General features: G+C 46.2%; 1 protein-coding gene across 7 annotated transcripts in view; it reads right to left on the bottom strand.

The window, feature by feature from the left end:
• Positions 1–26,420, bottom strand: part of ACACA (acetyl-CoA carboxylase alpha) — a 180,608-nt gene that overhangs the window by 34,629 nt on the left and 119,559 nt on the right. For all 7 annotated transcript variants that reach the window (XM_033171920.1, XM_033171922.1, XM_033171921.1 and 4 more), the window contains 2 exons: positions 2,133–2,276; positions 1,069–1,189 (listed from right to left, as the gene is read on the bottom strand). In XM_033171920.1, coding sequence (XP_033027811.1) covers positions 1,069–1,189; positions 2,133–2,276 — 265 coding nt within the window. The remainder of the gene's footprint in view (positions 1–1,068; positions 1,190–2,132; positions 2,277–26,420) is intronic.

Here is a 26,420-nt window from a genome sequence, read left to right as displayed (position 1 = left end):
AAATAAATTCAAATAATATTATTATTGTTATTATTATAAACTACTGCAGCAGCAGCACATGGGACCTGCAATAAATCATTGTTGTGTGGAGTGTTACTCGGGGTTGCAGCCGGCCACACCCTCTCTAATTATACTCCATTCCATCCTCCCTTTCTTCCACCCCTCTCAACAGTTAGTCAGCACTCCAGGACCACTGGGTATGCTCAGTCCTTACAGTCAGGTCTGCCCCAGTCACGGCTTTCCCCTGCCCCAAAGTACTTTTGTGCTTCTGCAAACCTTGGGGTGCCCCTAAGCCTGCTGCCAGCAGGGATGGTGCCAAATAATAAGATCACTATTTGTATATAGCAGGGCTGAGGAACCTTTTTCAGCCCTTTGGGGCAACCTCCTAGGGGTGGGCAGACCAGAAGCAAAGAGTGTGGGGAGGAACAAAGGTAATTTTCACCTTTGTACAACAGGCTGGTTTCTGCACATGCTCACAAGACACGTCATCAGAGTTCAAGGACACATAAGTAACACTTGAGGGTGCAAAACAGGGCTGGTGTGGAGTGCGGCCAGGGGAAGAGTCCCCAGAGCCAGATAGAGAGGCTTGGAGGGTTGCCTGTGGCCCCTGGGCCTGAGCTTTCGCACTCTTGACATACAGGATTAGTGCACAGCAGACAGAACGTTGCACTCGGGAGTCGGAGAGGATATTACTCCTAACAGAGGGAGGGTGCCCTACGGCAGCTGGGTTCCTAGGTCAAAAGCAACACAACTTACAGAGCCTCAGCTCCTTTAAAAGTTTGCAGGCTCTGTGCTAAACCTGGGCTGCAACCTAACGTTAAGTCCTGTAAGCAGCCCTTTTGCAAGGCCCTAGCTCCTTTTCCAGCAAGCTGAGCAGGAGAACTGAACTAGAAGTTCCAAACAATGTAGAATACTGAAGATTTAAATCTACCGCTAACAGAAAGCAACTGAGTGTGATTTTGCTATTAGTGTATGGATAGATAGATGATAGATAGATGGTGCAGCGATTAATTATCCCCTCTCCACCATTTCCCAGATAGTTCCTCTTTTCTTTGGAAATTAAAGTACCTGGGTTTGGGCGTCCAGCCAGCATCCAGCGAGGATCATAAGGTGTCTTGGTGGGAACAAAGTCAACGGCTCTTTCTATCGGGTCCTTGACAGTGATCATCGGGACTGGGCTGAAAACGCTCTGGAAGGGGGAGGAGGAGAGGGAAAAGTTGGTACGTAAGATTCTTGAAATGCTCATACGTTTGGCCAGTTAGACATCGCAGGAACACAGGAGGGCTTGCTTCTACCACATCCAGCACTTTGCCGATCTATCCCAGGACTGTCTACTCTAACTAGCAACAACTCTCAAGGGTCTCTGGCAAAGAAGGGGCTATTCCATCACCTTCCCCTGGCCCTTCCAATAGGAGCTAACTGGGGACTTTGATAGGCAAAGGGTGTGCCCTGCCGCTGAGTAATAGTCGCTGCCAAGTATGCGGCCTTGAACATACAACCATTTTGCAAAGTAACAAGTGAATTCTGAAATGACAATTCCCAAGGTTCCTTGGGGGAAATCCATGCCAAACAGAAGCGATATAACCTGATTCCCGTTTGGAGGGCAAAAGGGGCCCTGGACCCAAGTTGTTAAGGGCCTTGTACATGAATACGGCTTGGCCCACTAGCGGATGGGAAGCCAGCCCAAGCTTTTAAGCACCAACATTATGTCCTGGTGATATTCTGTTCTAGCTGAAGCATTTCACACCACCTGGAGCTTCCAAGGGCAGCCCACTTAGAGCACATTAAATTCTTGAGGTTCCCAATGAGCAAAACCACCACAGCCAGGTGATCTCTGTTCAAGAACAGCGATAGCTGGCGAACAAGCTGTAGCTGACAAAAAGCACTCCTAGCCATTCAGGAGCAACCCCAAGCTGCACACTGATTATTGTATTGTATTGTATTGTATTACAATACAATACAATACAATACAATACAATACAATACAATACAATACAATACAATACAATACAATACAACACCTTTATTGACACTGATTATCTTTGTGGCCTCCCCAGAGCTCAGTCCTTGAGCCAAGCACCCAACCACAACAACGCCAGAAGAGCTAAAAGGGGGTGGACGGAGAGAAATACCTTTGGCATGTAAGACAGCCATTGAAGAATGGTGTAGACTCCTTCGAAGTCGTCACATACTGTGCTATGGGTCACCCCGTTGTTGTGCATGATCTGGATCCCACCCAGCTGGTTGTTGGAGGTGTACACCTCTCTTCCAAGCACCTGTTTGAAGGCAGGGGGTAGGGAAAGATAAGATACCTTTTAACCATGTGCTCTTTGTTAGATTATTATTATTATTTTGTTAACCACACAATATAAAAAAATCATTCCTGAAACTCCAATTGATTTCAGCAAAGTCCCCTCTCCAATATTCCCCGTATTTTATTTTATTGCATTTATATACCAACATTCTTCCATCGTGGGACCCAAAGCAGCTTCTAGGAATGGCATGAGGTCTCCCATCCAGGGGCTGACCAGACCCAGACCTGCTTAGGTTCAGCAAAATGGTGCCTTCACGTGCCTCCATACCACAGCCTGGTATTCACTGATTCTAAAGCAATGTATAATCTGTATCTTTCTACAAAATGAGCCAACCAAGGTGGCTAACATTAGAACTGCGAACAGAATGCAATATAAAAATGTCCGTGTAAAAATATCAACACAATGGCGGTCTCCAGGTGCAACAACACACCATAGTTTATTGTGACAAGAGCGAATCTAAGAAAGTCCCAGGTTCCCCATCTCCTCTTTTTTCAGAACATTTTGCAGCATTTGCTTTTCCATGATTTCTTTGGCCCCAACACAACCCCAAACCATGGTTTATTAAAGCCTACCCAGTGGCTTATCTGTGGCTTGTTCACTGGAAATAAACCATAGTCTGAAGCCATGGTTTGTTATTGGCTTACAAACCTTTCTTAACCTTGGTCAATTTTAGCCACTCCCAGATACTCAGCAAGCCACAAAGGAATGGGGAAAGAGCAGCTGGAGAACAAACCAAATGCAGAAGACTAGCTAATAGCTGCAGAAGAATGGCTATGTTCCTCCTCCACTGCTGGAGGAAGTGTGCCTTTGAATGCCAGTTGCTGGGAATCACAGTGGGGAGAGTGCTGTTGTACTCAGGCTCTGCTTTTCAGACTTCCCACTGGGGCATCTGGCTGTCCAACGAGAGAATAAGACATAGGACCAGATAAGCCACCAGTTGTCTCCACTTGCGATTCCTGGTATTCACTGCTTCCAACATCATCCATGGTGCTTCCAACACCATCCGTTTATAGCCTTATTTTTAAATGCATTTGTTTATTTTGCATTCTTTATTCTGCTTATGTTAGCCATGGGGAGGGAGCAAAGGACTATGCTGGCTCTCCCATCTGCTCAGCCTACATAGCTCAGTCACTCAGAGCATGGTGCTGATAACACCAAGGTTGCAGGTTCAATCCCTGTCTGCAACAGCTGCATATTCCTGCATTGCAGGGGGTTGGACTAGATAATCCAAAAGGTCCCTTTCCAACTCTACAATTCTATGCTCCCATGAAATACTCAAAATCTTCTACCTGCTCCTTCTCCTTCTTCTCCTCTCTGTGCCTCTCCAATTCAGGGCTGAGATTTCATCCGTGCACTTTTGAAGCTTGACACCTTCCTACCCCTAGGGACCAGCTTTGGCAACCAAACAGACATAACAAAAGCTGTGGTTTTTTGCATGGCACAACTGTGAAACTGTGGCAGAGAGCCAAAGACACATGCAACACAGGAGAGGCCTTGAAAGGAGCAAGTCTGAAAATGAGACCTTGCGCACACGCCCTTCAGCCAAAAATTTCAAGCCACAAAGACAGGTGCAACTCTTTCCCCTCCCCGGCATTTCTCCTTCAAAGGGGTCCATTAAAATGGGCCTCTGACCACTGGTCTCTCAATTCTTCCTCTCTCTCTCTCTCTCTCTCTCTCTGCTCCTTTCTTCTAATCTCAGCCCAAGCGCCGCACAGCCCTGTTCCCATTCTCCCGCTGTCTCTTCCCATTTGCCCTTTCGCTGACTGATACACTGATCTCTCGGTCACTTGGCTTTCTGCTCTGCTGGGTCCATATTACTAATAACACCTCTGCCACGGCCAGTTTACCTCATGAAGGCAGGAGCACATCATTACAAAATAAACTCATAACTTTGACATTCGAGCAAATACACGCCATTTGTTATTTTTATGGCGCGAGTCTTTCCAACAGGCAGGGCGGGTGGGAGGGGGGGTGGGGAAGGTGGCATTATATACCTGGTTCCATTTAGATCGCACACAAAAAAACAAAAGGGGAGGGAGAGAAACATGCGTGCGCAACCACAGACGCCTCCGCACACTCCTGACCAAAACAAAAGCACACTAGGAAACACAACCGGCGCGAGTTGAAAATTATTAGAGGCAGGTGCCTCATTGTCCCTCGCCCCTTCCCTCTTAGGCCTCAAAGCAGGTGTGAGGAACCTGTGGCCCTCCAGATGTTGCTGCCCTACAACTCCCATCATCCCTGGCCATTGCCCACGCTTGCTGGGGCTGATGGGAGTCGTAGTCTGTGTGGCGTAAGGGTTAGAGTGTTGGACTAGGTCCTGGGAGACCCAGGTTCAAATCCCCACTCAGCCATGAAGCTCGCTGGGTGATCTTGGGCCAGTCACCGCCTCTCAGCCTAGCCTACCTCACAGGGTTGTTGTGAGGATGAAACGGGGAGGGGGAGGAGAACCATGTTCACCACCTTGAGATCCTGGAAAGATAAAGGTGGTATATGAATGGAAGTTATAAGTAAGTCCAGCAACATCTGGAGGGCCCAAGGTTTTCCATTCCTGGACAAGAGGAAAAATGAAGAGGTGCCTTCGGACTGAGGGATGCATTTTCAACCATAGACAACCTTCACAGCATGGGGGTGCCTCGGGTGGGCAGGGCAGAGGCTAAAGTGGGCACAGCAACAGGTGTGGCTCTGAACAGTGGAATAATAATAATAATTTATTTGTACCCCACCCATCCGACTGGGTTGCCCCAGGCATTCTGGGCGGCTTCCGACAGAACGTAAAAATACAACGAAAACATTCAAGCCATGAAACAGTCAGAGGTTTCTATACGCATCTCTCCATCCCCCAGCCAACTAGTCAGAGGCATCGCCACACTTCAAGGACAACATTCCTGTCAGGCGAAAGTGCGGAAAGAGCGACACCAACCTGTGGAGAATTGACAGGCCGCTTCCACCCCAGGCAACACAGCTGGCTCAGGGCAAATAATTAAAGATGGAGGCCTTCATTGCTCTCACCTCAGCCTTTTCCCCTTGACTAGTATTCGTAGGCCTCCCAGTGTTTTGACAGGTCTCATTTTGGATTGATAATCACAAAAGGACAGATTTGGCCCGTGGCCTGTGAATACTGACCTCCCCCACCCACAGCTTTTAATTCCTTTGTTTGCATCCAGACTATTTAAACAATCTTTCATTCATAGCCCACAGAATGCCCATATTGAAAATTACTGTTTTCTCTCAGACATCACCACCCCTACCCCCAGTAAAATGGGTCTGATAGGCTTTTCGAATACAAACCCTGCCCAACCTGTTTGACTGGAGGCAGCAGCAAAAGGAGCGTGTTAGAAACTCAGATATATAAGCTAATCACTAAATTGCACCTTAAATGTACAGGTTATGGTCACCACGGCAGACTGTCTTGTGGCTATTTATTTTGCAATGAAATTGCTGTTATTATTAGTACTATTATTCTTAATTTTCATTTCATTTCATCTCCTTTCTATACTGCTTTACATTTTAAAGAGAAAAAAAACCTCAAAGCGGTTTACAACACATGAAAACATCAAATAAAACAATCCAGAATAAAACAGCAACATCTCCACAAATTGGCTGGCTGGCTGACCAGATGGTGGAGGTGTCAGTTGCCAAACCTGGCGACAAGACATCTTCACTTGCTTTGCAATTGGACCCGCCCCAGTCGCAAAACATGCCTGGCACCTGGGGAATTTCGAACACTGGCTACACAACACAAGCAGTGATCTCTCTTCCAAGCCATCTTCAGCTTCAGTGGTGTTAGAGGTGAAGCTGGAGGACAGCATGTATGGAGAGAAATCCTTCATTCATCTCCCACCTAAATTAGGTGAGCCAACATCCACTAGCTAGCTTTCAAATGCAGCTGGATCCACCATGCCTCTGTTGCCAAATAAATACATTGACTGGTCAATATGGCACCCGGATTCAGCATTAGCAGGGCATTTCATTTGCTCAAAGCAATCTTGATGCACTTGGGAAAAGGGGAAAGGAAGAAGGGCAGGAGCTGTTTATTTATCTGTATCTAAAAACAGGATTTTAAAAGGGTAACAGTACCAATGAACAGGCCTGTTTTAGAAAGGGCCTATTGCCTAGTCTTAAGCCACCTGGCAAAGAGATATATGAACCCTTTTGGATATGGTTTGCTTGTTGCCTTTATAGACCTGAAATCGGCTTTTGATTCAATTTCAAGCGACAGACTATGGACCAAGTCCCACACCACCATTGATAAAAGACGACTTTTCAGCACTTACACTTCAAGTAAGATGTGGGTTGCAGGGTAATGTGACAAAACCTATCCTTGCCAATAAGGGCATTTGCCAGGGTTGAATATTAGCTCCTACACTAATTTAATTTTTATTTAAACAGCTTGATTGGGAACTGTTTAGCACCTGACTGCCATGTACCAAAACTGGCAGGGGCTGAAGTCCCACTGTCCAAAACAGACCTTAAACCACTTTGTAAACTACTCTTGAGGTTCCTTTGCAATGAAGAGGTGTATAACTTTTGTGAAATAAAAATTAACAATTAAAAACCATGGCCTTTTCTAGACGCAGATCAATTAATAGCTGGATAGCAGATGATCAGCGTATAGACCCAGATCAAGAAGTTTTGGGCATTATGTATTCCCCCACTCTCTCTTGGGCCACCCATACATGGGGGGCAGGGCTAGCAGTTCAGAATACTGTTAAGGCTGTACATCCATTTTTCTTTACTAAGGGAGCACAATTTATTCCTGCTGCTGTAAAAGTTTGTAAGACCAAAGTCTTGCTTCAGCTGCTGTGCAGGGTTCCAGGGTTTTAACTCAATTGCTGAGAGTGTTCTTTCAAACTTTTTGGAATGCCAAGATGTGTGTTAACTGCTGGCCTATGGCTTTGAGGCTGGACTCACATCCAAAGAATTCAAGGCTTGGTCCCGTGCCTTGCGATATTGGTAAAAAGTTGCTTAGGCTTATCCAACTTCAGATTATCTCTATTTCTTACAAGAAGATGTTACTATCACCTACGGTTTAAAGGTTTTATTATTAAACTGCATGCATTAGGCTTCCCTGCGGATTTCCTCTGCACACAAGATAATTCTGTTGTAAAATCTATTCTGGAACAACGGATCAAGGTTATTGATTGCCAATATTCTTTATCAAGTGCTTGTAGAACTTGTCCTCCAATATATTTGGGCTTAACGTTTGAATTTCCTAGATATGCTACATATCTGGATCATCTTACTGTCCCCAAGTATTACCATGCCTTTTCTAGGGCAAGATTTGACTCTCTTTCTCTTCTGCAATACTGGAAGGACGCTATCAAGGTGTCCCCACACGAGGATCATCTGTGTCCCTGGGAAGATGGGTCATGTCTCCTTTGAATGTAAGCTTCATTCATAGAGAGGAAAATTGAGAGTTTACTTTGCCGCCTTGTGAGGAAACACCCGGGAAAGACACCAAAACGGTCCCCAAAATATTTCTTGGCTGATACAAATAAGTATCTTCAGTACAGCCTCTTTTCTGCTCAAAGGTCTCTTATCTTCAGTTGGTACTCTCGTTTTAACTGCAGTTTGTATCCTAGCTTTGTATCTTTCTTTTTTTTACAGTATTGTATTATAATATTCTAATTCTAATATTCAGTGAGCCCTGAGTGATCACTGTAAGGACAGATCCTGAAGCTGAGGCTCCAATACTTTGGTCACCTCATGAGAAGAGAAGACTCCCTGGAAAAGACCCTGATGTTGGGAAAGATGGAGGGCACAAGGAGAAGGGGACGACAGAGGACGAGATGGCTGGACAGTGTTCTCGAAGCTACCAACATGAGTCTGACCAAACTGCGGGAGGCAGCGGAAGACAGGAGTGCCTGGCGTGCTCTGGTCCACGGGGTCACGAAGAGTCGGACACGACTAAACAACAACAAATTCTAAATACGTGTATGTTTTATCCTTTGTATTATATCATATTTTAAACAAGCGTATGTGTTAACACTCATGTTTTTATTCTTTGTATCCTCTGTTTTAGCAGTTCTGGGACCGTATAATAAATTATTTGGATTTGAGCAGACTGTGTGTGTGTGTGTAGCCATTTCCCCGGCTTCCCAGCAGCAGTAAAACTGAACCGTCCACACCGTCTACAGATAAACGTTTGCAACAACTCTAGTTTGCTTCCCAGCAGCACTGGGATTTGTTGGTGGCTGATGGAGATTTAGGCCCACTTTCTATTTATTTCTCTGTCTAAACTCTACAGGCATTCTGCCAGCTTTTGAAGATGCACCTGTTTAAAATAGGTGTTCCCTTGAACTCTTTCCCTGAATCACCCCTATTTTGTAGCTGCGCCATTTTAATCAGGATTGTTTATCATCTATTTTCATCATGAAAGTGTGTATCTGATTTCATTTTTTAAAAAAAATTAATATTTACAAAACACTCATATAAAAGACCACAATATAAAGGCTAAAAACACAGTATTACAACAATAATTAAAGAAAACCTAGCACGTGCATCAGTAAGAGGTGGTTGGCAAAATCACCTCAGGTTCGAAAGACCTGCCTGAATATCGCAATGTCCGGAAGGCATATAAAACCAGGTGAGGGTGGCTTCTGGCAAGGAGTTCCACAAGTCAGGGCCTATACTCCAAAGACTCAGTGCTTGGTAAAGGCCAGCCAAGCCTTGGGTGCATGTGGGACCAGCAAAAGTGCCCTAATGAAACTTAAGATGTATGGCAACACATGTCAGCAGTGCCGTTTTTGCCAATTTTCCTTAAAAATAACTTTAAAACAACAACCTTTGTGTCCAGATTTTCACTTTTTGAAATATGGCAAACCTAGAAACTGCTTAGAAGCCATCTAGGCACGAATTGGGATACAAATTAATAAAATAGCAGTGAGTCTTATTCTTCTTTGGCAATCACTTGAAGCTGAATAAGATTGTCTTCCAGGAACACGGTTTTAACAGTGAGTCCGTAAGTGACTGTGGAGGCTAATTCTGGATCCACACGTCCTTCCACAGTGGGGACATGGGTTTCCAGGCGGGAGTTGATCATGGTGAGGGTTTGCCAAGCGTGCCTTTCTATTAGCACACTTCTCCCTTTCGTCCTGAGTTCGAGCATCTGCAAAGCCCATGACACCTTTGGTAAAGGCTGTTCTGCAACTGGAGCGCTCGCGGGACAGTGTTCCCCAGTTGTTGGTGTTTATACAGCATTTTTAAAGATTTGCCTTGAGAGAGCCTTTAAACCTCTTTTGTTGACCACCAGCATTACGCTTTCCATTTTTATGTTCGGAATAGAGCAGTTGCTTTGGAAGACGATAATCGGTAACAGCTCAGTCGGTAGAGCAAGGGTGTGGGTTCGATCCCCAGGTTGGACAAAAGATTCCTGCATTGCAGGTGATGCCACTTGCAACTCTATGATTCTAAGCTGCCCCTCTGTTTCTGTAATGGTCAGCCAGGGACCAATTGTGGGCTTCAGTTCCACAGCACCCCGCTCACTGCTGCCCCCTGGTGGAGCGGTAGACTCTGTGGCTGGACCAAATCCAGCACCAGTTAACTCCCTGCATGCTGGGTAAAGGGGGGCAGGAGGCAGAGAAGTTCAGGGGTGCGGGCAAGAGAAGAGATTAAGAGGAAGAGGAAGGTCCCCCTCTAGTGCAAAAGAACCAGGGACAGTATTGAACAAAATCAGAAGGAAAGAAAACAGTTAATTTTAATAGTGATGATTGTGATGATAACTGGGAATTGTAAGGATGAGAAAGGAAAGCTGTTACAGGACAAATAAAGTAATTTTTTTAAAAGGGGAGGGGCAGAAAGGAGGGATGAAAGAAACTGGAAGTTTGTGCAGAGAGGATCGCAGATAAGGGACAGGTTAAGTGTGCACAGTGGGGAGAAGAAATTACAGGAGATGAGTAACAAAACAAACTTTCAGAGGTGTAAGGATGGTGTAAGGAAGAGGAAAATATGAAATAAATTGCGTTATCCAGTTAAAGACTCCGGATCAGCAATTTCTGGCTAAAAAGGGGAGGCTGAGTCACAATGCCTGCAGAGCCAATGGTCATGTCCAGACAACCCATTTAGTGAGTACAGTATTCATCTTGATCAGTTTGTGGGAAATTTGCACGGTGTCGCAGGAAGCAACATCTATCCCCCTTTCCGGTTCCTTTCTGTTCTGCGCAAAGTCCTGCTTTTGTTTCATTTTTTTGAAGCAGGATTTTCATTGCCCAGGATCTCCAAATCCAAGGAAATTGTGCGACTTGAATTTGCTAGCATGACACTGAACCCCACCGGGAAAATGGCGGCAGTCCGGTGGCACCCACCTCTGTACTCAACTTAAGAAAAATCTGAACCCTGCCCCCAAAACCAGGAATGAACAACACACATCCAAATCCCTCAAAAAGAAAGAAAGAAAAGGAATTAAGGCCAAAAGAAAGAAAAGAGTTAAAAGTTCCAGTCCAATTATCTACAATTGAGCCTTGAACAGCTCCTAACAGCTTTCAGCCTCATCGATCAGTACTTCTGCCCTGCCCATTAAAAGTTATTAGATGGTGGAATAATGGCAACTTGATAACAAAGGCAGGTCCTGGTTTTAAAAGAAAAGAAGTGTGTGCCTTTAAACAACAGGAGAACAGTGTTTCAGGAAGAGCTTCTTTTCTACTGAACAATCCTCAATTTCTCTGATAAGGAAAATCGAAGTTAAACTGGAATTGGAATGCCTTCACCAACCAGTCCAGCCTTCGCCAACTTGTTGCCTTCCACATATTTTGGGCTACAGCACTTCCCCAAAGGATGGCAACAAGGGAACGGGCCTTTTCAGCAATGCTCCCCATCCCATCTGTGGAATGCCCCCCCCCTTGGGAGGCTTGCCTGGTGCCAATGTTGACATGTTTTTGGAGTCCGGCAAACATGCCTCCCTTCTCCCAAGCATTTGAGTGTTGGTTTTTCTTTTCAGTAGCTATTTGTTAGTGGAAATGCAGTCCAGTTTTTTTCTGGGAGCTGTTTGTGATGGTTAAAGCTATGTTCAGGGATGGAGGGACCCGTTTATATACTTTAACTATGCTCCTCCAGACACCCAGTTTATGGGTGTGGTGTAGTGGTTAAGAGCAGTAGACTCGTAATCTGGGGAACCGGGTACGTGTCTCCGCTCCTCCACATGCAGCTGCTGGGTGACCTTGGGCTAGTCACTCTTCTTTGAAGTCTCTCAGCCCCACTCACCTCACAGAGTGTTTGTTGTGGGAGAGGAAGGGAAAGGAGAATGTTAGCTGCTTTGAGACTCCTTCGGGTAGTGAAAAGAGAGATATCAAATCCAAACTACTCTTCTTCTTCTTCTTCTTCTTCTTCTTCTTCTTCTTCTTCTTCTTCTTCTTCTTCTTCTTCTTCAGCTTTCATCTTGGGTTTGCTTACACAAAGCTTATGTGGAGGCTTAGACAATGTTCAGTCTTCACTGAGGATTTGTTCCGATATGGTTGCGGGGAAGTTATACGATAATGAGGACCAATCTTGATTTGCTCTTCTTATATTAACTGGATCACCAGGAAGGGCCACAGGTCACCTACCCTTGGTTTAAATATCCCAACATTAATACTTTCTACCAAAAAGCAGCAGAAGTTATGCTAACCGGCCTGGAATTTCCTAGATTTCCCCCCAGATACTTTTGCAAAAATTGTTGTGTTGGCTACTTTCAAGGTAAGGAAACTAGGCTGTTTTGTTAGAAGATCCAACAATTTCACATTTGAGTTCTTTTAAGAACTCTCAGGGGTATGCTGCCCAGATCTAGCGACAGGTTAATTTTTTTTAATTTGGCAATTAAGCTCTGCAAGTTTCTCCCTCTCATCGCCTTTATCTGATGCCCTCCCTCAAAAAAAAAAAAAAAAAAAAAATCGCATGTAAGCATCTTGACATCCTTTTGCACCCTTGAAAATCTCATGGCCCCCATGATCTCCCTGGCTAGTTTAATGCTTCAGGTGTATTTAAAGACATTTTTTATTGCCTGTTTTGATGTTTCTAACAAAAAGCTGCTCAAACTTGTCGGTGTGTTTTACCTGCCTTATTGTCAACTTACATTTGTTTTGCCAGACTTTATGTTCCTTTTTATTCTCCTTGCTTGGGCAAGACTTTTACGTTTTAAACGAAGCCTTCTTGCCTTTTATAGCTTCCTTGATTCTGTTCATTAACCACACTGGCATCCTCATGGATTTGTTTGTACATTGCAGATTAGAAATGTACCTTTTTTTTTACCCAAGAATTTTATTGCAGAGGTTTTTAAACAATCCCCAAGCACCTTTAAAAAGATATCTGATACTTCTGGCACCTTGTCCCCTTACTTTTTAGAAAGTTTCCTCTCTTCTGAAATTAATAGTAAAACCACAGCAACAACTTTATTATACAGTCACAAACCTGTAAAAACAAATTACAACACCAAAACCATGCAATTTCCAACATACGGTGAGCAAAACAGATAGAACTTAGATAAATTTAAGACAAAAACAAACCAATATACAATTAAATTAGAAAGACTGCTCTATGGGGTTTTGAATAAGAAAAGAGAAATCTAACAACTGTTTATTATTAGTTTTTAATGAGTCCCTTCATTCTTAATTTTCTTCATTTTTTTAAAAAGCTTCCTCTCTTTTGAAAATTAAATACAACTCCTGGGCATTCCATGGAGTTATTGGGCACACTCCCACTCACATATATGTTGAATCTGACAGACGCATTGAGATCTCTGTTCCTGACAGGCGCATTGAGATCTCTGTTCCTGAGCAGATTGATGACACATTTCACACCAGTTCCTGACCACCACTCAGGGCACTTCCAGGCTGCCTCTGTTTTTGAGTGAGATGCAGTCACATACCACAGCAAATTCAGGTTACGCAATTATAGTTTATTGGGAGCTCCTGCACAACAAATCCGCTTCTGCAAAAAATCAGACTTTTTCCAGTAAGGAAATTGATTTGGGGGTGGGAGGGACCACACTGGAAAGTGTGGGGTGGGACTTCCATTGATGAAACAAAATTGATGGGGTGGGACTTCCATTCAGGGGCGTCGCAGGGTGGGGGCGGGCCGCCCCTAGGTCAAGGGGAGGTGGGGTGACACTTTGGCCGGCCCCTCTCACCCCGCCCCGCCGAAAGGAAGCAGAACAGGCGCATTGAAGCGCTTGCTCTGCTTCTTTTTGCCCTTTCCTCCGCTTTTTTCGGCGGGGGGGGGCCAGACCAGTGAGGGGGGGTGTCAAACCTGTCCCCCTTCCTCACTAGCCACCCCCCGCGGAAAAAAACGCTGGGGGGGGGCGGGAAAAGGAGGCAGAACAGACGCATTGAAGCGCTTGCTCTGCTTCTTTTTGCCCTTTCTGCCGCTTTTTCCGGCGGGGGGGGGCCTACCAGCGAGGAGGGGGTGTCACGCTTGCCACCCCCTCCTAGCTGGCCACCACCCCCCGCCGAAAAAAAGCCTCGGAAAGGGGAAAATTCCCCCTTTCTGCATACACGTGCATCGTGACGTCATGATGCCGTCACGACGCACGCGTCGTGCCCCTCCCCCAGGGGGGTGCCTCTGCCCCGCCGCCGCCCCCAGCAGCACTGAGGCTAGCTACGCCACTGCTTCCATTGATGAAAAAGTGTGGGGTGGGACTTCCATTGATGGGGGGGGGAAGATGAAACAAAAATTTAAAAATTCCTTCCAGTAGCACCTTAGAGACCAACTAAGTTTGTTATTGGTATGAGCTTTCGTGTGCATCCGAAGAAGTGTGCATGCACACGAAAGCTCATACCAATAACAAATTTAGTTGGTCTCTAAGGTGCTACTGGAAGGAATTTTTAAAATTTTGTTTCAACTATGGCAGACCAACACGGCTACCTACCTGTAACTTCCACTGATGCAACTCCAAAACGTAGGATGTAGCCTTAATAGTGAGCCCTACCACAGGTCCCATCTTGCTCAGTACTGTTCATGCTAACAGGCACCATCTCTCCAGGGTTTCAGATATCCTACCTGAAGAGGCTAAGGAATGAACCTGGGACCTTCTGCATCCAACCCAGGTGCTCTCTATACTGAGCTATGTCCCTTCTCCAAACACTGCCTATCTAGCTGCAAACAAATCAGCACGGATGCTCATTAAACAGCCTGCATCTTCTGATCTCCCTGCAAGCAGATCAGGTTGTCTGGAAGCACCCCCAGGATCAATAACTGGCTCCTATCTAGTTCTTAGGTCAGTCTCCTGTTCCAAGCACCTATCCACCCCCTCCCCACCCACCACAGCGGATCACACCCCCACCCCGAAAACAGACTGCAGCCTTTGCATTTCTAATCGAGGAACTTTGGGAGCTGCTCCTGCACTTTTTTAATTTACGAGCGTTCAGTGGGGGACCTTTCCTGACTTGGGAACATATTGGCTCGGTCTAATGCTTGGAGATTATTAAAGCCAGCGCTATACCCCCGCTATCAGCTCTGCAGATCTTTTATTTAGAAGATATGGAGGCACTAAACGCAGAAAGAGTTCCCCGTCACCTCCACATTAAAACCCCAAGCGCCTGGTAAATGGAATTATATAGCTGTCATCTCCTTTCCCCAAAGTTTTAAGAGTACAATGGACTCATTTCACCCCCCTCCTCCCCTCTCTCCCCCCACACTCCATCCCTGGCTCCAGAATGGAGAGCTCTACTTTGTATTGATTTAAAGTCGTGGAAATAAATAAAACTGCTTCGCCACCGCGGTTCACAAGAAATTCATGGTACACTATTGCATGATATATTTGAAGAGCTGTTCGCAAACTCTCTTTTTCCCTCTGGTGAGTGATTTGGGGGTGGGGGCTGGAGTGGGGAGGCACTGTGAAAAACCTGCCAGTTACTGTAGATGCCCACAGACTGCAAATCCACAGGAAAGCCATGCGAATGAAGCCTCCTCTTTAGGTTGAGTCCTGGCCAGTCCACATCTCACTTTATCCTAGAAGAAACCTTGCCACATTTCCCTTTCTTAGCCATTCTAATTAAATGCTTTTTAAAATTCGTATCTTAGGACATATTTTTTTAAAGTAATAGTACCACTATTTATAATGATCACATAGTAGGAATAGTAGCAGCAGCAGTAGCAGCAGCAGCAATACCTATAATCTATAATCACATTTCTATACCCATGGGTAAAAAGGGCCCATATTTCAAAGCAGCTAAAGGCAGAATACTTAATAATAATAATAATAATAATAATAATAATAATAATATAAAACTACCTATACCCCACTACAGTGGTACCTCTGGATGCGAACGGGATCCGTTCTGGAGCCCCGTTCGCATCATGAGCAGTCCGCAACCCGCAGCACCGCTTCTGTACATGCATGGGTTGCAATTTGGCACTTCTGCGCATGATGTCATTTGACGTGTCTGCGCATGCGCGAACCGCCTAACCCGTTCCGGTACTTCCGGGTTCGGTGCATTCGTAACCCGCGCCATTCGTAACCCGCAGCGAATGCAACACGAGGTACGACTGTATTTAAAAACCACTCAGAGCATCATACAACAATTTTGAAAACACCACACACAGAGACACACACATCCATCCTCCCTCCCTTCCATTTATTTATTTATTTATTTCATAGAATCATAGAATTGGAAGGGACCCTGAGGGTCATCTAGTCCAACCCCTCTGCAATGCAGGAATCTCAGCTGAAGCATCCATAACAGATGGCCATCCAACCTCCGCTTAAACACCTCTAAGGAAGGAGAGACCACCACCTCCCGAAGGAAACCATTTCACTGTTGAACTGTTCTTCCTGATGTTTCATCGGAATCTCCTTTCTTGCAACTTGAAGCTACTGGTTCGAGTCCTACCCTCCAGAGCAGAAGAAAACAAGCTTGTTCCCTCCTCCATGTGACAGCCCTTCAGATATTTGAAGGTGGCTATCATATCTCCTCTCAGTCTGTTCTTTTCCAGGCTAAACAGCTCCTTCAACCGTTCCTCATAAGGCTTGGTTCCCAGTCCCTTGATCATCTTGGTTGCCCTCCTCTGCACAGGTTCCAGCTTGTCAACATCCTTCTTAAATTGTGGTGCTCAGAATTGGACAAAGTATTCCAGGTGTGGTCTGACCAAGCAGAATAGAGTGGTGCTACTACTTTTCTTGGCCTGGACATGATAGCCCTGTTGATGCAGCCTAGAATAGTGTTAGCTTTTTTTGACTGCTGCATCACACTGTTGACTCACGTGGTCCAAGGGGATTCTACTGCCTCTTCCTGTGCTCCTGGAGCATCCTATGCCCTTCCTCCAGCCCCTGACTCCAACTGCCCAGACTCTTCCCATTCTTCCAGCCCTGGCTCCTTCCTCACGGGAGGCACAAAACCCCATAAATCGCCGTTCCCTTCCCTTGGATCAGCCTCTGGCCTCACTGCCTCTGCCACACGCTCCTCAGAGCCCTGCCAGTCCCCGACATGCTCTACCACTGAGCATGCTGTAGCCACGATCTTTCCTTGACGCTGGGAGCAAAAAGCACATGGCCTACCCTCACAGTGGGCCAGGGGTCAGCTAACTTTTTCAGTAGGGGGCCAGTCCACTGTCCCTCAGATCTTGTGGGGGGCCGGACTATATTTTGAAGAAGAAAAAAGAACGAATTTCCATGCCCCACAAATAAGCCAGAGATGCATTTTAAATAAAAGGACACCTTCTACTCATGTAAAAACATGCTGATTCCCGGACCACCCGCGGGCCGGATTGAGAAGGCGATTGGGCCGGATCCAGCGCCTGGGCCTTAGTTTGCCTACCCATGACCTGGGCTCATCCCACGCCTGCCGCACCCGCCTCCCTTTGTCACACAAGGCTTTTTAAAAATAATTACGCAAACCAGTGGGAGAGATCCGTTGCCTTTTTACCAGAAAAGTGGCAAGAGGGCTGTTTCAGCAGGCTATGCATGGACAGCATTGCCAAAGCTGCTATTTGTTCTCTGTGTACAAATGGATTGCAGCTGGCCCCTCCAGACGTTGACAGACCATATGGCTCGACACAGATAGAAACGATCCTTAGTTATGTGAAATGGGGTGTGTGTGTGTGAGGGGAGAGGGAACACCACCCCAGCGGAGATCTCTTTGACCCCATTTCCCTAAAGAGACATAAAAGGAGGATTAGTAATGCCAGCATCTGGCATGTAAATTGCCTCTCTTAACCGATGCTGGTACGCAGAAATAAAAACTGCTCAAATCAAGGCTGAGGGAGGAAGAGACTGCCGAAAAGTTTCCAGACCAAGAGGTTGCCTCCTCTGTACAGAATCACGAGGGCAAGGACACTACTGGGCATTGTGGACAATCCACCCACCCAGGGAGGGGCACCTCAGCTGTGGCACAACCCACCAGCCCCTGGCCAAGGACACAAGAATCAGCCCGTCTCTGCGATGCTTCATAAGAACCTAAGCCGAGACTCCTGGGTCAGGCCAATGTCCCATCTAGTCCAGCCTCCTGTTCTCACAGTGGCCAACCTGATGCCTGTGATAAAAACAACAAGCAGGAGAAAATTCTGACAATTCAAGAATGGGTGATTAAATTAGTGGAATTCATGAATTTGGCCAAGATGACGGCAGCAATTCGAAATATATCCAAACAAAGATCTAAGGCTGAGTGGAAATATGTGGAAGACTATCTGAAAAAAGAAGGCATAAGAACGGATTTGGTGATTTGCTTAGATTGAGATATATGTGGGGAGATTTATATGAAAATGTGAGCTATTTATTTAGTTATATATTTTTCAATTATTGTATAAGGTATAGCGAGTTTTGTTTCATTATTAAGGGAAGCGATATACAGACAATTGGAAGTCAATTTTTAATTGTTATTTATAATTCTTTGTTTTTTGTGTGTTTCGTTTTTTCAAATATTATTTTTTGTGGATTATAATGTCTAGATTATATGTTTTTTGGGGGGTTTGTTTGTTTGTTTCTATTGGTTGATTTGATATGGTTGTATTTTAGAAGTCTGAAATTAAATAAAGCTATTTTAAACAACAACAAAAACACAAAAAAGCAGGATTCGAGCGCAAGAGCACTCCCCCCTCCTGTGGTTTCCAGGAACTGGTATTCAGAAGCATTGGTACCTCCAATTATGGTGGCAGAGCATAGCCATTGTGGCTAGTAGCCACTGGCAGCCCTCTCCTCCATGGATTTGTCCAATCCTCTTTTAAAGCAATCCAGGTCGGTGGCCCCCAACAGCTTGCAATGATGCAGAGTCCACACAAGAGGATAAGGGATTGTTTCCCTCCTCTTCGAGAAGGCGGCAGCGGAGGCAGAGACAGCACAGAGCTACAGCACAGGTGGGGAAACTGTTTTCGTCCTGAGGGCCATGCTTCCTCGTGGACAGCCTTCCAGGGGCCACATATCAGTGGCGGGTGGAGCCAAAGGTAGGTGCGGGTGCAGCAAGAAAGAGAAGAGGACAGGGCAGCAGATACGCTTCTGGAGATGCAGCAGGCCACAGTCCAGGCAGGCAAAAGCCAGCTCTTTCTACACAAACAGCATCTTCCCGCCATGCAAGCAAGTGGGTTTATTAGTGTTCAAGGACACAGAGTATGACCGGAGAGGGACAAGGTAAGAGACTTGAGGGTCAGCTAGAGAGGCCATGGGCCTTCCTTTGTCATCACTCCCTGAGCATCTCTCAGAGGGCTGCTCTTGGTGTCAGTGTAGGCTCACATCAGAGGAGGCAGTCCATAAGATCGCCTTTGCTGGAAGCACAGCGGCGGCGGCCCATTCAGACAACAACTTTATGGGTCAGTTCTGTCCTTGATCTGGCTGACAGCCGACTCAAGATTGGCTAAAGGCTCGATTTCAGGGTTTCCTAAACTTGGGTCTCCCACTGTTTTTGAGCTACAGTTCGCATCATCCCGGACCACTGGCCTTGCTGGCTAGGGATGATGGGAGTTGTAGTCCAAAAACAGCTGGAGACCCAAGTTTGGGAAACGCTGCTCTATTTAGTTGCGAGCTGGCTGCCAGCGATGAAGATGGTTGGAGGAGTTGGGAGGGGAAAGTAGTTCTGAAGAAACGCCTGTTTATTTCTCCTCATAACACGTACCGTTTTGTGAAGTTTACCTCAGTAAACTATTATCTCTTGGAGCTCTGGTTTTATTCCAGCCGCTCCGCTAATAGCTTTTGCCAGCCTGGCACCCTCCAGATGTTCTGGACTAAAAACTCCCATCAGCTCCAGGCCGTCTGGGTGCTTTTCAATCATAGAATTGTAGAGTGGGAAGGGACCCCTAGGGTCATCTAGCCCAACCCCCTTGCAATGCAGGAATCTCAATTAAAGCATCTGAGACAGATGGCCATCCAACCTCTGCTTAAAAACATCCAATGAAGGAGAGCCAAGCTCAGCTGCCGGCCACATTTTTTAAGTTACCTGAAATGTCCTATCTTGACCCACAGATCTATGATCAAGGTGCGGCACCAGCCCTGCCGTTAGCCTACCCAGTGTGACCCGAGCATCCGGTCTCAACCTCTTGCAAGAGGCAAAGAGAACTGGATAACCTTGGGAAGCTTCAACACAAGGCCTGGGGGTGGGGGGTGGGGGTTGAGGGAGAGAATAGTTGGTCCTGGTGGAGTGTCAGTTTCCTTCTGACATTCCTGTGCCCCTTTCCTTTCCAATTAGCATTCTCCAAGGCACTGCGTCCCACCCGCTTTCCCTTCTAATACTCGTGCCGTGCCACTCCAGGAAAGATTCATATCGCGCAATAATAATTACAATGCTCCTTTGAATGGGAGGGATGGGACTTGCTGCTCCGGCTCTAATGTCATCGCGCGCCCCGGCTGCCGCCGCCCGAGTGATTACTTTGATCTCGTTTGCCAGGAGAAGAGACATCAGGAGCAGATCCTGGAACCCACTTGATGCGAGCCTTGGCACAAAGCACCGGTGCAAAGCCAGAGCTAAATCATGGAAGGTCCTTGCAGAAAAGTCAAAGAGACTTTGCAGGGGTATTCCAAACACAGCAGGCAGCAATGTGCCGGATTCCTCAGAAAACTCTTTAAAGGCCTGAAGGACCTAAGCCCCAAATATCTGAAAGGCTTCTCCTTCCCCACAGACCCTTTCAGATCAGCAGAGGGGAGGCCCTCCTGGTAATTTCATCTTCCTCGGATGTTCAGGAGAGGAGCCCTTAACCTGTGGCAGCCCACAAGATGTGGAACGGTGCCTTTTTGTCATGTAATGAAGGCACACAGCTTTACTCTCCCCTTTGACACCTGAGATGTATATATTTGTTTTAGGACCCACCATATTCTTTTGACTTAAATTTGTTTTAAAGTTGTGTTTGGGGGATTGCTGCAACCTGCCCTTGGACCTCATGGTGAATGGTGGTCCATAAATTGAATAATTAATAAGGAAGGAACTAATTTTTAAAAGCCTGTTCTTATGTTCCAACGATCTGAGCCATGTTGGCAAAACAACTTTCGTAAAATGGGTACTCTGCACGCTTTTTGGTGGAGGAATTTAAAGCTGTATTTCGTTCTTTAGCAATTTCTTTTTTATGCTTAATTAAAAAATGGATGGGCGGTTTACATTAAACCGTATCAAATATTTATTTAAAAAAGGAATAAAAGCAGACTTTAAAAACAGTAGACATAATCATCAAATATAGATAAAACCAAGAGATTCTTTTTTTAAAAAATGCATGTGCATAATAAAATTAAACGTCAGGGAAGGCTTGCCTAAACAAACAAAAAAAGTTTTTAACAGGCATCAAAAACAGTATAGCGAAAGTGCTTACTCAATATCAAGGGGCAGGGAGTTCCAGAGAACAGGTGCTTGCAACACTAAAAAGGCTGATTTCTCGTAAGTGCAGAATGAACATTATGTGGCATTTATGTTTCAGATATTAACCAGCAGAGATTACTTGCTTCTTTGCATTCTACCTTCAGCAAAAACGGAACCGAGTGAAACCTGCATGCTTGTGAATTCCAACAGCACAACAGACAGAAAGGCGCCAGATCTCACTCTGACCAGCATTGCGTTAAACCGAATGATGTGTGCTATGTGTTATGTCTAAATTGGGAAGGTTGCAAGGGAGATTTGGTCAAAAAGTTGCCGGGGGGGGGGGGGGCTTAAATAAAAAAAAAAATACGAAAAGCCTCTGCCTCAGCAAAAGTTTCCATTAAAATTTTAGACAAACGATCTCCGCCTCCTTCTCCCCCTCCTTCCCTTGCCCGTTCTCACTGTCTGCCCCCCCGCCCCCCACTTCCCACATTCTGCCTGGGGGCGCCATGCTATTTCTATGCAAATAACAACCTCGTGGTTTAGATCTTATTATATCCACCGGAGCTGCAGTGACGCGACCCGAGACTTGTGTGAGAGAGGTAGGCAGAGGAGAGAGAGGGGGAGAGAGACAAGATAGAGTGGATGTTCAGCGAAGTGTGAAAAAATATTGTCAGGAGTGAGCAGCAAGAACACACACACACACACACACACAACTATTGCTGGGATAACGTGTTTATTTCAGAGCCTCTCCTTTTCTCTCTCTCTCTCTCTCTTTCTCTCTCTCCTCATGTGCACACCGTCATCTTTTAAAATTCATTGGGCATCAGGCGATCATGCGCCATCCATCTGCCATCACTGTTCCATTTGCATTTCATGCCTCCTGGCTTTTGATGTGCTGATACTTTGATGCAGTTGGGAGACGAGCATTATCATTATTTCAATTTTCAGCCGGGAGGGGCTGGGTGGGAGAAAGAGGGATGAGGGTCAACAGGCTTGATGCAGTGCACCCACAGAGACAACACACACACACAGAGAGAGAGAGAGAGAGAGAGAGAGAGAGAGAGGCCTGGTTAGACTCCTCCATGAGCCCTACGGATGCTCAACAGGAAAGACAAAGGGTGGGGTGGAGGTTACGAGTCACACTGTCTGGGGATCCCAATACCATCCCGGCTTGGCAACCATTATATGAGGGCTGGGGAACCCTTCAGATGTTGCTGGACTACAACTCCCATCATCCCTAGCTGTCCCGATGGGAGATCCACACTATCCATTTAGAGCGTGTTCAGTGTACATTTAAAAAGCACATTGCTTCCCACTCAAAACCCCGGGAACTGTAGTTTGTTAAGAGTGCTAAGGATTATAGCTCTGTGAAGGGGAACTACAGTTCGGGGGGCGGGGTTCATGCACGTTGAATGTGCTTTAAATGTATGCTGTGGATCCGCCCCCAAGTCCAACAAGACCTGTTAGGTTCTCTACCTAGTTAATGGGATCGAATGAAGCAGCAAGGCATGGCTAAAAGGGACGGGTTGTGTGCCATTTTCCTGTGCTATTTAGATCTTTGTGCTTCTTCCAAGTCCACTGTTCTCTCCTCTTCCAGCTCACATTAACTCTGTATCTCCTGTCCTTCAATTTCCACACCCAATCTTACTCTTCAGCTTGGAAATTCAAAATCTAGAAATTTGGAGCACAGAAGATTATCACGTAAAACTGTGATCCTGCATTGCCAGTGTGGCACAGTGGTTAGAGTGTGGCACCAGGACCTGGGAGACCAGGGTTCAAATCCCTGCTCAGTCATGAAACCCACTGGAAGGGAGCCATGTCTGCCACCATCTTGTGCTGTTATTCTTGGAGAACGGGTGGAATATAAGTGTAAAAATAATCTCCTATATATTTTGGAAAGTGGTCCAGTCTACTTGTTCTCTATGTGTCCGGATGACCCTCAAGATATCATCACCAAATTCAACAGGAGGATTCTTGAGGTATGGATGGTGGTCTTTGTCAATGCTGGACACTGGTCACCATTCTGATTCAAGATGGTGGACTGAAACATGACTTCAGTGTAACTTCGCCCACTTTTTGGCACAGGTTCAGATGCCTCTCCAGATATCGCTGCCAAACTTGGCGTAAGGGTGCCCAAAGTGTGGCAGCAGACTTCATCCCAATTTGGACATGGGTGCCATTTTGAATAAAAATGGCGCACCAAAACGTCACCTTGGCGTGACTTTGGTTTCTAAAAAAACCTGGGCAACACCAGACACTCCCCACTAAACAAATGAATGTGTATTTCAGAGGAGGCTTCTTGGCCTTGCCTGATTCTGTGTGAGGACACTATTGAGTTGAGATGCTCCAAAGATGTCTAACGGCATTCAGAGGGCCCTCACTGGTGGCAATGGGAAACTCCCCAGTTCAGCTGATCCCAGCTGCATCTTTCCCTGCCCCATACCTGATGTATGATGTCAAGTGTTGGGCAGGAGGGCATAGTTTGGGGGAAATGATCTCTGGGGCCAAATTAGATCCACGGGCCAAAAGTTCCCCACCAATGAAATGCAGCAATGGAGACTGAAAAAAGAGGATTTGCTATATAAAACACACACACACACACACACACACGTGTACAGATTAGGGAACTTCCACCCAACGTTAAAAAATAATAATAAGATGAAGGTATGTGGAAAACCAGCAAGCCAAACTTTAAGATTGGAAAAATGAGAAACTGAGAGAAACTTACAGATTTGCCTGTCCCTCACTGTTCCTTGGTGAGGGAGGCCCTCTTTACTCTTCTGCCTCAGGCAGCAAAATGTTTTGAGACTGTGCCCTGGATAAGCATAGCCATTTTTTCACACACACACACACACACTTCAACGTCCCATCTCTCTGACACCATCTCTGTGGCTGCATGCAATTACATTATGGGGCTATTTATTTTCTTTGCATTACCAAGGACTGCTTATAACAATTCAAAATTGCAATCATATGTAATGAAACTTACATTGATACATGGAGGGGAGAGAATATTGTGGTGAGGGAGGACCACCTCAGATTATGGTCATCCACGGGGTGTTGAACCATAATCCCTAGATTCCTAGCCTTCATTTAAAAAACAAAAACAAAAAACTTCCCAGCATTTGCAGAACCTATGAGGCGAAATGTACAGACATAATTATTATTCTTCTTCTTGTTGTTGTTTTTTAACTGAAAAACTATCCTGCAGCCCCCTTTCAGTATTCCACTTGTCCCCCGAAAAATATGCCCATGTCCTGGGTCTGCTGCCCAAGATCTTTTAACTGGTGCTGCTAAGGCTCACACCTGGGTCCTGACACATGCAACTGGCCTGATGCCAAGCAATGCTCTCCAACACCCCACCCCAATTACCTAAGCGGCAAGCTTGCTTGCATGTGCGTAAGACTGTGCCGATGTTTCAAAAGCCGCAATTTTTCAAGTGCTCAGGTTAGCCGTTTGCAAGAGGGCTGAAGAACAGGCCTCCCAATGCACCTCGGACACCGCGACAGTAATGGCAGCATCTGCCAGCCTGCATGCCACCACTAGGCTGCAAATCTCCGGGATTAGATTGCTGCCCAAAGGGGGGGGGGAATAAAAAAGTGACATCTCTTCCTCGATCCGCTCCCCCCCCCCGCCACCACCGCTTTCTCTCTCTCTCTCCCTCCTTCCCTCTGTCCGTAACTCAAGGGCAAATTGTTTCTCTCTTCTGCACACAAGAAGCAACCTCTCAAGCATAAATCTCAAACAGCTGCTGCCTGGGTGGTGCGGGTGATTTAAGAGCCTCGGCCTTTGACTCCTGCTTCCAACCCTGTTTAAAATCTAAAGTGGGATGGGTTTGGGGTTGGGGCAATTTGGTCCCCAGAGGACAATTCATTCAGGTGCACGCAGCAGGCAGGCCTCAAAAAAGCTGGCCCCTCTTTCCACTCACCCCCCCCCCCCAATCTCCTCTGCTCTTTTGCTTCTTAGGGAAGGGGAGTTATGCCGGAGAAAGAGTAACTGCAGAGCCAGCAGAGAAAGGCGCATGGGCCTAAATTAATGGAAGCATGGCTTGGGGTTGCACAACGGCTACATTCACCTTTACTCCCATTACTCCTTTACTGTAGAGCCAGGCTGGGGGACTTCAGGCTTCAAGGGACAGATGCTGGAGGGGGGGGGGACAAAAATAGCCTCCTGCACAAAGGTAAAATTGACACGTGTCACTCTGCCAACTCTTGCCTCTGGCTCCACCCACCACTAGCATGTGGCCCCTGGAAAGTTGTATGGAAGGGAATATGGCCCTCAGGATGAAAAAAAATGTACCCCACCCTTACTATAGGGTCGGAAACATTACTGAATTTTGTCTGAGTCAGAGCAGCATAGGAGCCAACTCTTAGGGGCCGAGGTCCCTTTGCCCCCCCCCCAATAAAATATTTGAGGTGGTCCCCCCCCCCAGTTGATGGGCCCTGCCATTCAAGTGGTGTTTGTCTTGTGATGGATGATGCAAGGCAGGGCTTACCTGGGGCCCCCAATATTTTATGCATCCCTGCCGGGCAGTATATGAGGTTTCGAGCTCACCTATTTCATCTTCCCAACCTACTCAGCAAGACAAGACAGACTGAGAGAAGAGTTACTTCATGGCTGAGCATGGATTTGAACCTATGTGTTTCATATTCTACTCTGATGCTCTAACTTGGATTTTCCCAAGCTGGTGCCCTCCAAGTTCCATCATCCCTGGACAGGTTGGCTGGGGCTGATGGGAGTCAAAAACATCTGGAGGGTGCTAGGTTGGGGAAGCCTGCCCTAACCGCAACGCCACAGTATTGACAAGCATCTACATAGTGCTTTTCCCAAATGCTAAAGTGCTTTATGCTACCACAATGCTCGGTAATCCTTACAAATCTACCCAGTGAGATTAGCATTGCTCTCCCCATTTTGGAAGCAAGAAAATTGTCCGTCTAGCTGAAAGCTTCCTAGTGGTTTCATGGCAGAGGTAAGGTTTCACTCCTGAATTCCTTGGCGTGTAGCTCACTTTCATCATCATTTTTTTTAGGAGGGGTTTCAAAAATGTTGACGAAAAAAGGAGAGACACAGATTTCGTGAGTCAATGTGCTAAAATGTATCCTGCTCTAAACTAGACTGGCTCGCCGAAAACTAGCCAGGATATTGCCGCTGTGCAAAGGAGGTCAGGCGTGCAGCATTTACTCAGGTGATACCGCCACCTTCGGCAGCAAAGTAAACAGGCCGGTGTGAGGTTAATTATTCAGGTGCCTGCTTCCATGGGAGGTCTGGAGAGTGGGGAAAAGAGAGATAACTTCCCTTTTCACTGGTGGCTCCCCATTTGTGCCAGCAATGCTTGCCTGGAGCCATTACTATATATCCTCAGGTACCAGACAAAAACCTTCCTTTTAAACCAAGCCTTTGGCTTTTAACTATCTATGACCTTTTA

Source organism: Lacerta agilis, chromosome 15 (genome assembly GCF_009819535.1).
Source record: "Lacerta agilis isolate rLacAgi1 chromosome 15, rLacAgi1.pri, whole genome shotgun sequence".
NCBI classification, from domain to species: Eukaryota; Metazoa; Chordata; class Lepidosauria; order Squamata; family Lacertidae; genus Lacerta; species Lacerta agilis.
This window is presented reverse-complemented; position numbering and strand designations above follow the sequence as displayed.